This window comes from Xyrauchen texanus, chromosome 15, assembly GCF_025860055.1.
Source record: "Xyrauchen texanus isolate HMW12.3.18 chromosome 15, RBS_HiC_50CHRs, whole genome shotgun sequence".
Lineage (NCBI taxonomy): Eukaryota > Metazoa > Chordata > Actinopteri > Cypriniformes > Catostomidae > Xyrauchen > Xyrauchen texanus.
Window position 1 is genome coordinate 33,404,797 of NC_068290.1, and position 14,185 is coordinate 33,418,981.

Consider the following 14,185-nt stretch of genomic DNA (forward strand, 5'->3'; position numbering starts at 1 on the left):
AGCTCAACAGCCACTGGTCACTCTATACTTAAATTTTTTTGGAAAAGGGCACGCTACACATTGTGCAATATATTTTCTTCTCTTCTTTTTGGTAACACTTTAGAATACTGTATCTTACTTCATGCATAACTAATAAGGAATTACTGCAGAACTAATAGGTCATTCTTCATTAACACTTAAGTCACTACTATTAACTACTAAGGAAGATGTGTTAACTAATCAGTATGTAATAGCATTTTATAGTTGTGTTAAGTAACAATTAGCTAATAAATAACTATTGAATTCAGTCATGCCTCCTGATGAACTACTTTTAATTATCTAATAATTCAGCTTCAGGAGAAATAACTACCAATGAACAGTCGATTATTTACAATTGCAATAATATCATAACAATTAGCAATTACAATATTCAGGTTGTGGCCCTTTCTTCTTCCTTACTTCTAATGTTATTATTACTATTGAAATGCAATACGCATTTTGTGGAATTACTACACTCCCAAAATGAGTCATTACAGTGGATTTAGTAGTTTTGGCCTGTATGGTCAATTGCTTTGTGAGTGTGGTCTGTAACCAGAAATCAACAATGGAATGGAACCCCACTCCCACTATAAGTGACTAGCCAACTTACCTCAGGTAGGTTTATGATTTATATACAGTATAGTGTGTGTGTCTCTTGTTTTCCTCAGCACATATCACATTACATTTGGGTAAGTTATTCCTATATGTAAGGCAATGACTGAGGGGAAGGGAACATACAGGGAACCCCTGAGTAATTAATAAAGAATTACCACATAATTATGAGGGAATTACTTACAATCTGGAACAGTATCTAAAGTGAAAATACAGGGAACCTCATTAATGAATGATTATCTGGTAATTCTGTATTAAATAATCATGGGTTCCCTGTATTTTCACTTTAGAACACTGAATACTTTAGCAATTGACCATACAGGCCAAAACTACTAAATTTGCTGTAATGACTCATTTTGGGAGTGTAGTAATTCCACAAAATGCGTATTGCATTTCCATAGTAATAATAACATTAGAAATAAGGAAGAAGAAAGGGCCACAACCTGAATATTGTAATGGCTAATTGTTATGATATTATTGTAATTGTAATTAATCAATTAATTGTAATTAGTAGTTACTCAATTTCTTCTGAAGCTGAATTAGTAGATAATTAAAAGTAGTTAATCAGGAGGCATGACTGAATTCAATAGTTATTGCTTTGCTAATTGTTACTTAACACAACTATAAAATGCTATTACATACTGATTAGTTAACACATCTTCCTTAGTAGTTAATAGTAGTGACTTAAGTGTTAATGAAGAATGACCTATTAGTTCTGCAGTAATTCCTTATTAGTTATGCATTAAGTATGATACAATATTCTACAGTGTTACCTTCTTTTCTACACAAGAAATGAATACCAGTTTAGAACGACAAATATTTTGGGGTAAACTATTCATTAAGTTTTAACGCTAACTTTCTGATAAACTCTAATATTCTAGTATTCTAGTAATAATCTGTTTCTCTCTTTCTCTCAAATACATCTTTCACCATTCAGCACACATCTTACTTTTTCAAAGAATCTTTGTCTCTCTTTTTCTTATCTCTACTCTTTCCTACCTCACTTGCTCACTCTCATCCCTGTCTTCCCATTCCTAATTCTCCCTTTCTGTGTTTCTCCACACCTCTCTCTCCAACTTCCCTTTCTCTGCTCCCTTTCCCATTGATACCCTCAATATTGCCATATATTCTCCACCCTTTGCTATCAACAACATAATGTTCCCTAGAACTACACCTTTCTTCACCACCCCCCTTCTTTCCTCCGGTTCACAACTGAATGCATCTTTCTGCCTTATTCATAAAGATAAATGCAGTGTGCAGTACGTTTTATATTCACACAGTTGCCTCTCGGATGAATAAGCTGCTGTGTATTGATTAACATGTCAAAATGTTAACAAGGTGTCTCTTTCTGTCTCTCTGTTTATCTGTAAACAGACCATAAAGCCGTCAGATATTGCTACGGTGCGAACACTGGGCAGACCACCCCACCTCATCATGCGTATCATGGACTGTGTGTTGCTGCTCTTCCAGAGGAGGGTGAACACGGTGAAGATAGATCCAGAGAAAAATTGCATTATGCCCTCCTGGCAAGAGTCACTCAAACTCATGACTGCTGGGAACTTCCTGGGCAGTTTACAGGTACTAGAGCTCACTTTAACTGATATAGCAGTTGTGCTTACAATTAAAAGAATTGGTGTATGAGTCAATCCATATCAGAAAGTGTTTTTTTTTCCCCTGCTCTCCACCTCTGATGTTAGTCAACCTTTCTTGTACCAAAAAGATAATTTATCATTTAGTTTTATATGAGTATGTTCCACCATTTTCCCTTTTTTTGCCTTCTGTACTTTTAGACTTTTAAGCCCTCCAGAAGGTCCGATGAGAAACTAATAATTATCAACATATGAATTACTACAGTCTTGATTTGTTTTATTCACAGGTGTTGCTTATATGACATATTTTCATGTATAACTTCACATAAACCTATAAACAGAACATATAAAATAACACATACCATAACGTCATGGTTACTGTTGTAATCTACATTACCTGATGGAGGGAACGAGACGTTGTGTCGAAGAAGCGATACTAGGGGTCTCTCTTGAGAACCTCGCGCATCTCTGAACTTGAGAAAAGGCCAATGAGATCTTGGCAGACACAATTTGCATGTCCCTCTCCCAAACATAAGGGTATAAAGGGAGGAAATCATGTATCTGTCCATTCAGGTTTTGCACTGAGGAGCAGAGAATGAGGTTCTGCCATAACAGTGGCTCGGTTCAGCGTCGTGGCCGGGAGGACACAACATCTCGTTGCCTCCATCAGGGAACGAAGGTTACAACAGTAACCTAGACGTTCCCCGTTTGTCGCTCACTTCGATGTTATGTCAAAGAAGCAAAACTAGGGGTCCCTATTCAATCACGCCATGCGCTGAACCGTGTATGTATGCTGCTGACGCAGGTGCGGGCAGGCAGTTGTATACCAAAGCAACAGGCTGCGTCAGACTGCACGTACCCTTCCCCAACGGCCCATAAAATCGTCATAAACTTTTTAGGTTCCTGGCACTCCAGAACAAAGCTACGTGCCAAGCATGGGAGCAGGCCGCTCCTTTTCTCTCTCTATGTTTCTCGCATAAAGTCAAACCGGCTGGGGCCGTTTTAATGCTATCACATGCATCGGGGAATGCGTTCTTTTCCAACTCCTATTCTTTCAGTGGAAAAATACCCCACGGAGACAACCACCTGCCCAGGCTGGGGGGCGGTAAAGAGTGGCGAATACATCACATGGGTTTTCAGGGCACATGTGGGAATGGCACGGTGGTAGATCCTACATGCTTAGAGGGGGAGTTGCTACAAACATGCCGACCAGGGGGCAGCGGGGACTGCCCAAGGGAGACGCGGGTCCACCTGTAGGGGGACCGTACCGCGAAAATACACACAGGGGGATTAATCCACTCAAGGGCCTGTCCTGTGGAGCACCTATTCCAGTACAGAGTAGTTTTAGTATCTGTAGTGGGAATTCCTCCACTGAATTCGTGGACCAGAGGGCTAGGGAGGAGTCATCCAGGGAGCCGAGTTAGTGGGATCTCCTGGGATAAGAGCGCACGTGATGGCCTCAGTGGAGGGGAAAGGCACAAGGTGCAAGCGGTACACCCGGTCAGTTATCCGCATTACCGAGTTCTACCGGCTCGGACCTGAGAAAACACGGGACGAGACCGACTCAACCCTGAGATTGTAAAATCTCGTGAAGGTATTGGGTGTTGCCCAGCCCTCTGCTCTGCATATGTCTGCTAGGGAGGTGCCGTTGGCCAGTGCTTACGAGGATGCCACACTTCTTGTTGGCCTGGGTGTGATAGGCCAATGCGATGGCATCAACGACCCTGTATGAAAGTCTCTGTTTGGAGTCAGTGTTCCCTTTCCGCTGTCCACCAAAGCAGACAAAGAGCTGGTCAGAACATCTAAAGTTCTGTGTGCGGTCCACATAGGTACGCAAAGCACACACTGGACACAGCAACGAAAAGGCTGGGTCTGCCCCAGTCACAGTCTTAGGATGACATGAGAGTCTGCTGGACCGAACTCCATGCAGGTGTCGCTGACAAACAACACTTGCAGGTCCTCAACCCTCTTGATGAAAGTGAGCACGATCAGGAGGGCCGTCTTCAAGGAGAGGGCTTTGAGCTCGACTATTTATAGCGGCTCGAAGGGGGGACTCTGAAGTCCGGAGAGGACCACTGAGAGATCCCAGGAGGGGAGCAGGCTTGGCCGGGGAGGGTTCAACCTCCGGGCACCTCAAAGGAACCTGATAATCAAGTCATGCTTACCCAAGAACTTGCTGTCCACTGCGACGTGGTGGGCCGCGATAGCAGATACATATACATTCAATGTGGAGGGGGATAGCCTCCCCTCCAGCCTCTCCAGCAGAAATTAGATAACTGACCCGACTGCGCACCTCTGCGGGTCTTCGGACTGGGAAGAACACCAATTCTCGAACAAGCGCCATTTTAAGGCGTAAAGTTGCCTGGTAGAGGGAGCTCTGGCATGGTTGATCGTGTCTACGACAGCAGGTGGTAGGCCACTTAGATGTTCTGCATCCTGTCCAGGGGCCAAACGTGCAGGTTCCAGAAGTCTGGACGTGGATGCCAGAGTGTGCCCGTTTCCTGAGAAAGAAGGTCCTTCCTCAGGGGAATTCGCCAATTTATGTACACTACCGTCACGGTGCTGTCTTTAACATTGGTTAAATCCATGTCCTCTGAAGTGATTCAGTTGATTTTGGGTGAGAACAAACAAAAGTGTTACTCATTTTCACTGAATATCTTGTCATTGCAATCTCTAGGCATGATCATGTTTTCAAGCTTGATTTCACTTTCTATTGCTTGATGCCTAGATGGTGCTATAGGAAGTGTAATCAAGCTTGAAATCCTGATAGCCAAGGAGACTGCTAATGTCAAGATTTATAGTCGAAAAAGGAGTTACATTTTGGTATATTCTCACCTAAAACCAATTGGATCTGTTCAGAAGACATTGGTTGAAACCACTTGAGTCTTATGGATTACTCTTATGCTGCATTTATATGCTTTTTTAGCTTCAAAGATTTGGCCACAATTCACTTACATTGAATTGACCTACATAAGAGCGATATTCTTCAGAAAATCTTTTTTTGTTTGTATTCAGCAGAAACAAAAGTCATATACATCATGCATCGAATGAGGGTAAGAAAATGTAATTAACTATCCCTTTAATGGGGCATTCAGTTCAAATCATAATGATAATATTTATGGGATGAGTGTAAATTAACATAAAATAAACCATAAAAATTGGAACACTGAAGGGGGAGTTGAGTCGTATTAGGGACCAGAACAGAGAATTTATGGGGGTGGGCTCTTTTCATTCACCCAGAACACCCTGGCAACTGCATAGCTATGTGCTGAAATGCAGTTAAAACAACTTAACAGCATTATAGCAACAACCTGACAACCACCTAGAACACCCTGTAAACTGCAGAGCAATTTGCAAAAAACACAGAAAACAACTTAGCGACAGCATAGTAACAACCTGGTAACCACATACTGTAGCAATGTGCTAAATACACAGCTGAGATCACCTTTACAACTGCATAGCATGCCCTAGCAACCATCCAAGCCATCACTCCAACACCTTATTCTTGAGTAATCATGCTAAATTGCTAATATGGTACTAGAAAATTCCTTTCCATTATATCAAACACAGTTGAAAGCTATTTGGTTCATTAAATGAAGCTTAACATTGTCTTTGTGTTTGTTTTTGAGTTGCCACTATGTAATAGACTGGCATGTCTTAAGGTCAATATTACATCAAAAATTGCAAAAAAGAAAAAGTTTTCTCTAGAAACTCATCAGTACAAACAGTAGAATCTCATTTCATACAAAGGTGTACACTACAGTCTTCAAAGACAAAGGACAACTGGCTCTAACAAGGACAGAAAGAGATGTGGAAGGATGTACAACTAAATAAGAGGATAAGTACATCATAGTCTCTAGTTTGAGAAATAGACACCTCACATGTCCTCCGCTGACAGCTTCATTGAATACTACCCACTCAACACCAGTTTCATGTACAACAGTAAAAAGAAGACTCAGGGGTGCAGGCCTTATGGGAAGAATTGCAAAGGAAAGCCACTTTTGAAACAGAAACACAAAAAGAAAAGTTTAGAGTGGGCAAAGAAACACAGACATTGGACAACAGATAATTGGAAAAGAGTGTTATGGATCTTAACCCCATTGAGCTTTTGTGGGATCAGTTAGACTGTGAGAAGTGCCCGAAAAGACAGCCCATGAATCTTGGGGTGAAATTTTACCTGAGTATCTGGACAGACTGACCACTAGAATGCCAAGGATCTGCAAAGCTGTTATTGCTGCATGTAGAGGATTTTTTTTAAATCCTTGAAAATAATTTTTTTAAATTGTCATTTTTCATATTAGTAATATCCTGACTATACATTTATGCATTTGGCAGACACTTTTATCCAAAGCAACTTACAGTGCACTTATTACAAGGACCACCTTTTTTATTTTGACCAGCTGTCATTTTCTCAAATAAATGCTCTAAATGACAATATGTTTATTTGAAATTTGGGAGAAATGTTGTCAGTACTTTTTAAAATAAATCAAAAATGTTAATTTTACTCAAACCTGTCACGTTCCTCTGTTGTCTGCCCTGTGTCTCACTGCCGTTTTGTTAAAGAACTACACTTCCCAGTATCCACCTGTCATCATCACTGCCATTTTGTTCATTGTTCTCACCTGTGTCCCATTTAGTCATCACTCCCTGTGTATTTAAGCCCTGCTTCTTGTTCTCTCCTTGTCTGTCGTTGAATGTTTCTTAATGTAGTTAGCATGGTCTGTGTTCATGTTTATTTCCCCATTGAGGGTTTTCCTTTGTGTTTTGTTTATAATAAAGAAAGCTGCATTTGGATCCTCAACCTTCGTCTGCCTTCGCTGTCTGCATTCGTAACAAAACCTACCTATAATTAGTAAATCCAGATTAACAGATAATTTTACAGTGGTCTCTTCATTTTTTCCAGAGCTGTATATAAAGAGTCATTATTTATTTTTCTTTTTTCTTTCTTCTTTCAGTACTATTAGTAGTGTCAGTACTGATATGAATATTTGATTTTTTTGAAAACTCTGTATTAATTTGATAATGTGAAAGTAATTAGATTTATACATATATATATATATATATATTAGTTAGAAAAGCCAATGCAGTTTACAAATTGGTACAAACTGATTCGGCCCTGACAGCTAATCAATACTGCATCTCACAGACATACATAATTCAGATATACAGGTCTGACTGATCTTACTGGCCATATTTAAAAAGTTCTTACCACTTTACAGAAATCTGTGCTACAAATATAAAATTAATATTATCATAGTCAAGAGCACATTTCCAAATATGTTCCATAAACATCAATATTTTTTCCTATTGTATCCACCAAAATAATTTCCTTTAATTTAATGCCAGCTTGTGTTTTGTTCTCCAGCAATTTCCCAAAGACTCCATCAATGAAGAGGTAGTGGAGCTGCTCTATCCATACTTTGACATGGCTGACTATAACATTGAAACAGCCAAGAGGGTGTGTGGCAATGTCGCAGGGCTCTGTTCTTGGACCAAAGCAATGGCCACCTTCTTCTCTATCAATAAAGAAGTGCTTCCTTTGAAGGTGGGATTTGTTTTTTTTTGTCGCACGGGCTATTTTGTATAGCCCCCTCATGATATCACTTAACTAACAGGCCCCTACACTGCTGAAACTATGGATAAGTTTATACATTTTTATTAATTGATTATTCATGGAATTTCTATTAGTGATTTTTTTTTTTTTTTTTTTTTATAAAATAATATTTTGATTGAATAGTTTCCTTTTATCTGGGTGCATAAGCCCTTAGATGCACTCTTTTAAAGACCCTATTAAATAAAAATTGGAGTTGTGTGGCTTTTAGTCCATGTCAACTGGCTTTGAGGCCATATATATGCTAGTGTACTCATAAAAGGTGACAGTTAGCAATTTTAAATTTACTGTATTTTCTCTTCTTAGAAAAGAGACTAAAATATCGATGACTCGTCTTACACTCGGACATGTATACCAATTTTTGTCCAGTAAAATGCTCTGTAGAATAACAATGTCCCTCTCACTAATTCCATCTGCCTCAACACAGGAATACAAAAAAAAAGCCATTTCATGGGGTCTTTATATTTATGTATTTTTTCGTTTTCCAGTGGTTGTCCCATAACAACAACCGTTTGAGTTGTGTATTTTTTGAACTAGAAAATTATTTATATTTTTCTATGAATGCCTACTGCTGCAACCTGTTGTTTTCCAGGAGCTTGTTCATTTGCTGGATCATTCACTCTCTTGTCTATCTCTCTTTCTCTTTTCCTCCATCACCCTCAGGCTAATCTGGCAGTGCAGGAGAACAAGCTAGCCAGAGCTAATGTGGACCTCCAGATAGCTCAGGCTGAACTGGATGCTAAACAAGCAGAGCTTGACGTTGTTCAGGCTGAGTATGAGAAGGCAATGATGGAGAAACAGGTAACTACTTAAGAAAAGAAAAAAAGGTGTCCAGTTTGTGATGCATCAGAACCTATTCTGCTCAATTAGTAGTTTGGCACTGTTTAAAGCACTCTCCGCCTTCATCTGCTGCCTGCTTTTAGCAGTTCAAAAAGCCGATAACAACTCCATGCTCTTAGGGTTCCTCCACCACCATATCCTAAATTACACCCTGATTATACCTACGAAATTCAAAATTAGGTAACATTACTGAAACGACAATAGAACAAGAAACAGAAAAAGTCACTGACTGCTTCTAATGGGATATCTTTAGCTTAATAACACATCTAAAATGAGCATTAATAATTTAAGTACTACACCTGATATTTGCTCTGCCTGGGCAGGTACACCTATCCGTGAGGCTGTGAACGTTAGCATTTTCATGTGTGTGGAGTTACAGTGCTGTGGTTTATTATCCTCTTTAGCGATGCTTTGATTTTTTAAAAACTATTGATAAACAGCATAGATAGCCCCTAACTCGCTTATCTTTTGAAAAACTGACCCACACCAGCCGGTTTGTCGGAACCCATCAAACCTATTGTAGACCTCTATTGCACGATTTGAATAACAGAATAGTGAATTTGGTAGAGGTGTGTAAAATCGTTAACTGAGTGATCAACTACATACCCATGTAGATGCCTGGTGGGAACTTGGAATGAATTGAGATATTCATATTTGCCTGGCACCTGTCCATGTTGTTATTATTCTTGTGAGCAACTTGCACAGACAGTGAGAAAATGAACTGGCTAGTTTCCAGTTTCAGAGAAAAAGCATGAATTTTGCATTTGCATGAGTGACCAATTGCATGTAATTTAAAGAAAGCTCTAATCTATTGTAACAAGTTGCTAGCAGTGATAAGCAAACTTAGAGTTTACCTGTCCTGTTACAAAAAAAATAATATTTTGGAAATATCTATATTTCAGTAGGGTGTAATCATCAAACCTAAATTAGCTTTTTTTATCTCAGCTTTTTTTTTTTTACAGTTGAGCATTTCATAGAGAATTCACTGACAAAACATTATTATTTTTATTTTTTTGTCTTAAATTCCAGCTGTGAGCAAAAGAACTGCAATTCAGAATCGTTTGCTTTTCTGTTAAATTTTTCAAAGAAAAATTATGAATCAGCTGTCTTTTAGTGTCTTGAGTAAATAGCTAATCAACCATTTGCATTTTTGCATTAGATTAAATGTAATCAGCAGTCTTTTAAATAAATCTAAAACTATCCACGAATGAATCACACTGTCTGTACTCTGTTTGCTTCTACAAAATTAACACTTGGTTTATAAATGGATTGAAGCAAACACCAATGTTCCCACTTACAATGTATAATGAGCTTTCCTAACATTTAAATAATTAGTTGATAATTGTGTGATTAACAGCCTGTGACTGACTCACCTTTTAGTGTTGATTTGCCTGATCATACCTTACAAAACAGATGTTGACTTTAACAATGATTGAATAAACATCTGAGTTGACTTTAAACACTGTAATTCGTTTTCCTGATGTTCTGATTGCTACATACTAAAAATAGAAGACAACTTGAAAAAAAACAATGGTACAGTGGTGGTGCATTTATTTTTATTGATATTATTTTAATTACACATGAAACTTACAATTTAGTGCTGTCTAATAATAATAATTCCTTACATTTATATAGCATCCACATAGATGATGCGATGGCAGCCATAGTGTGCCAGTATGCTCACCACACACCAGCAATTGATGGAGAGGAGAGTAGAGTGATGTTGCCAGTTCAAGGATGAGGATTATTAGGATGCCATGATAGATAAGGGCCAATGTTTGTAATTCTTGAAAGGATTTCTTGGTCGTCATATGAAATAAGTTTAGGAAATATTTAATACCTTATGTTTACCATTGCTGAAAATATTTTCATTTAAGGCCTTATAAAAATCAGAGTTAAGGCTTTAGGTGAATGTGACGAGGAGGAAGGCAGGGCCGTGCTGTGAGTGCGAGCCCCCAATTGGTCTAATCAGCCATGGAGGCAGTTCCAGAGAGAGGGAGAGCCACACACAGCTGCCGTGTGCGTACTTGCTTGAGTCTTTTCAAGTTTTCATTAAACGTTATTTTGATTGTTCAGCCGGTTCCTGCCTCCTTGCCCATCCTAACCCTGTTACATTGGTTCCGAAACCCGGGAAGGAGGAGGGATGTGCTGTCGTGGAGTCCTCGCCACTGCCGTCTGCTTAAAGGAGCAGCCCTGGCCGTCCACCTGTGGATGAGGGGTTGCTGCCAGCCGCCTGGACGTGGAGGAACGGCTGCCATCCTTTCTGCCGGCTGCCTGGAGCGGTGGAGCCGCTGCCAGGGGTGGAAGGGCTCGCTACCAGCTGCCATAATTCGGAGGGGTTGGAGGAATGGCCGTCATCTGCGAGGAGGAGGGGCTCGCTGCCGGCCGCCTGGAGTGGTGGAGCCACTGCCAGGGGCGGAGGGGCTCACTACCGACTGCCAGAACACGGAGGGGCGTTCCATCCGCCAGGGGTCGGACGACTCAGTGCTGTCCACCTGGGGAGACTCTGATCCAACTGAATCCCTATGAAAAATTTTTAATCCAATTTATAAAAATAGAAACCATATAACATTTCTCAACAACTGAAAATAAAAATTGCCATTCCACACTATCGAATGCTTTTTCTGCGCCTAACGATATCAATAAAGCAGGAATTTTATGTGACTTAATATAATCCATTAAATTAAAGAGTCTCATAGTGTTATCTGAGTCAGATCTCCCTTTGACATCTGATCAGGCTTTCTAAGTTTTGGTAAAAGAGTGTTAAGTCGTGAAGCAATTATTTTTGTAAAAATTTTAGTCTGAATTTAAGAGACTCGTTGGGCGATATGAGGAGCAATTTAAAGGATTTTTATCTTTTTTAAGAATCGAAGATTCAACTTTTATTCATAGAATCTGGAATAACACCTTTGCTTTAAAATGTGTTTAGCATTGGCATAAACAGTGGAGCTAACTCTGACTAGAAAAACTGATAAAACTCCCCTGTTAAGCCATCAGGACCAGATGCCTAATTATGGGGCAAATTGTTGATAATCCTTAATACCTCTTCAACTTTGAAAGGGCAATTTAGATATTCTCTGTCAGATTCTGAAAAAGAGGTACACTAACCTTCCCTAAATCATTTAAAGTAGTTTTCAGAGGAGTATAACTTTGAATAAAAGGTCTTATTAAGCTCAGAAGGGTCATGGTATATTATATTTCTCATCTTGTCTTTTTTAAGGACATGAACAAGGAGGTGGGCTATTTCCACACTGTTGAAATTTTTGTTTCTCATTTCATCCGAGTTAAACATTTGTAACATAGAGCTAGCAATATTCAACTTGCACCAATTGAAATCACTCTGACACGGTTTATGTAAGATTTCCCAATATAATATATCTTTTAGCAAGGGTTGTTGTGCTTGTTCTTGATATGCAAGAGCAATACTGCTCCCTTGAGGATGCAGGTTTGAGTCTGGACTGTGCCATGTCCCAGTTCTATTCCCCCTTTCTCTACTAATCATTTTATGTCGCCTTTCACTGAAATTAAAGGCAAAAATTCCTAAAAATTTAAATATATATATATATTAAGCTAGCGTCATATAAGTTCTCACAGAATTAATTCATATACAAATATTCAATTATATATAAATACAAAGTTGACGTTCTATCTGTGTATATTTACAGTTGTACAAATTATTATTAATTTAACTCTGTTGATTTGGCCACATCTGTTTCTAACATTTTAATCGTTGTGATGCAAGATTTTAATCCATAGTTTTATGCAAGCAGTTTAAAGGTGCTGTAAGTAATTTTTTGTAATACAATGCATAAAACGTCCCTAATACCTAACAAATATTACTGAAAAGGGTGCCCTAAAATCATAACTGACTCTGTGAGCATTAAAGGTTCTTTAAATAGCAAAAAAGTAATTGCCTGTCAATCATTTTGTATGTTTAGCATGACATTATTTTGGCTGACATGTCTGTGGATGGTGTGGGTTTTGAAGTATATATATATATATATATATATATATATATATATATTCTTTTTTTTATTATTATTATTTGTATTTTTTTTTTTATTCAGCAGCTAAGTCTGGCGGAAATTAGCAAAACACCCGCAATTGCTTAAAACAACTTTAATTACGTTAACTTTATATGGTTTAGATAAGAAATGTTTTATTACATACAGTGTTTGCTACAGAGAAATTTGCTACAGTTATTTGCTTGTGAATCAGACTATACTGGTTGCACTGTGATGTTTTGTGCAGCCCGCAAGTGCAATTCAATAAAACAATGTTTGCTTGCCAGTATATTTGGCAAGACAGTGTCTTTTTATCTCATTGCATTCAATTTGGACTGCAAGATCATTACTTGGGTAAAATGTCTTGACAAAATATTTTATATTCGATTCATAATTGTTTTTTCTAGTTGAGTTCCCTGGGAACTGAACCCACAAACCTGATGTTGAAAGAGCCATAGTCTACCAGCTCTATCATTTATTTAGCTATGGTTTCAGGAGTGGCATTGTATATTCAGTAGTGGCCGAGCACTTTTGCTGGAAAGTGGTGAGGAAAACACTGGATAAAGAAATGTTTATTATGTTAAATCACATTGCTTGTCCATCAGGGTTGAGTGCCATTCACTTCATTTCCAAGATTGCTGTCATTTACACAAGTCTCCAATGTGGAGGCAAACAACATGAAGGACACTTACAAACAGACCACATACAAAGTTAACTATTCATGGCCATTTTGTTTTTTTTACCTTCCTCTTTCTGTCACAGACTCTACTGGAGGATGCAGAACGGTGTCGACACAAGATGCAGACGGCCTCTAGTCTTATCAGCGGGCTGGCAGGAGAGAAGGAGCGTTGGACAGAATTGAGCAAAGAATTTGCTGCTCAAACCAAACGTCTTGTTGGTGTGTTTTTTTTACATGAACCCTTCAGGCAGTTTTTCCAGAATTTGACTCGATTAATTTTCAGACCTACTTTTCCCTTCTTATAGTTTTTATCCTTATGTGACTTAGCGGTCTGCTTTGCAAGTGATCAGCTTTAAGTTCCAGATATGCTACTGTATTTCTATTCACCAAAACGTTTTAGAATGTTTTTTTTTTCAGATGTGGAAGTCATTCTTTGAATAGAAACTAAAATTAAGCAAAGATATTGAAACACGAGAGCTTGTTAGCTGCTTACTAAGGTTAGACACTACTTTTCCTCATACTTTGGGGTTAGGGATATGAACAAGCCTCTTACCCCAAGTCAGGGCTCTTCAGTTGCTTTCTTATATAGGGGCCAAATTGTCCTTGATGGATGCCACCCCCCCCCATATTTATCTAAGATAGCACTTTCATTGTAAGTAACATGTTAACTTCAAAAACAAAACTAAACACCATTATTCCTTTTTTTGTTCATTACAACAGTCAGTGCTATTCAATTAAAATGTTTTAAGGTCTGGTCATTAATTCCTTCTTAAGATCTGGCTGAAGAACAAACATGACTTCATAGCCTCACCAAACTAGTTTCAACTTAAAA

The 14,185-nt window shown here is 38.7% G+C and overlaps 1 protein-coding gene across 1 annotated transcript in view; it reads left to right on the top strand.

Moving 5' to 3' along the window:
* Positions 1-14,185, top strand: part of dnah5 (dynein, axonemal, heavy chain 5) — a 172,738-nt gene that overhangs the window by 112,591 nt on the left and 45,962 nt on the right. Inside the window, exons 59-62 of the mRNA XM_052143760.1 lie at positions 2,005-2,208; positions 7,585-7,764; positions 8,494-8,631; positions 13,437-13,572. Coding sequence (XP_051999720.1) covers positions 2,005-2,208; positions 7,585-7,764; positions 8,494-8,631; positions 13,437-13,572 — 658 coding nt within the window. The remainder of the gene's footprint in view (positions 1-2,004; positions 2,209-7,584; positions 7,765-8,493; positions 8,632-13,436; positions 13,573-14,185) is intronic.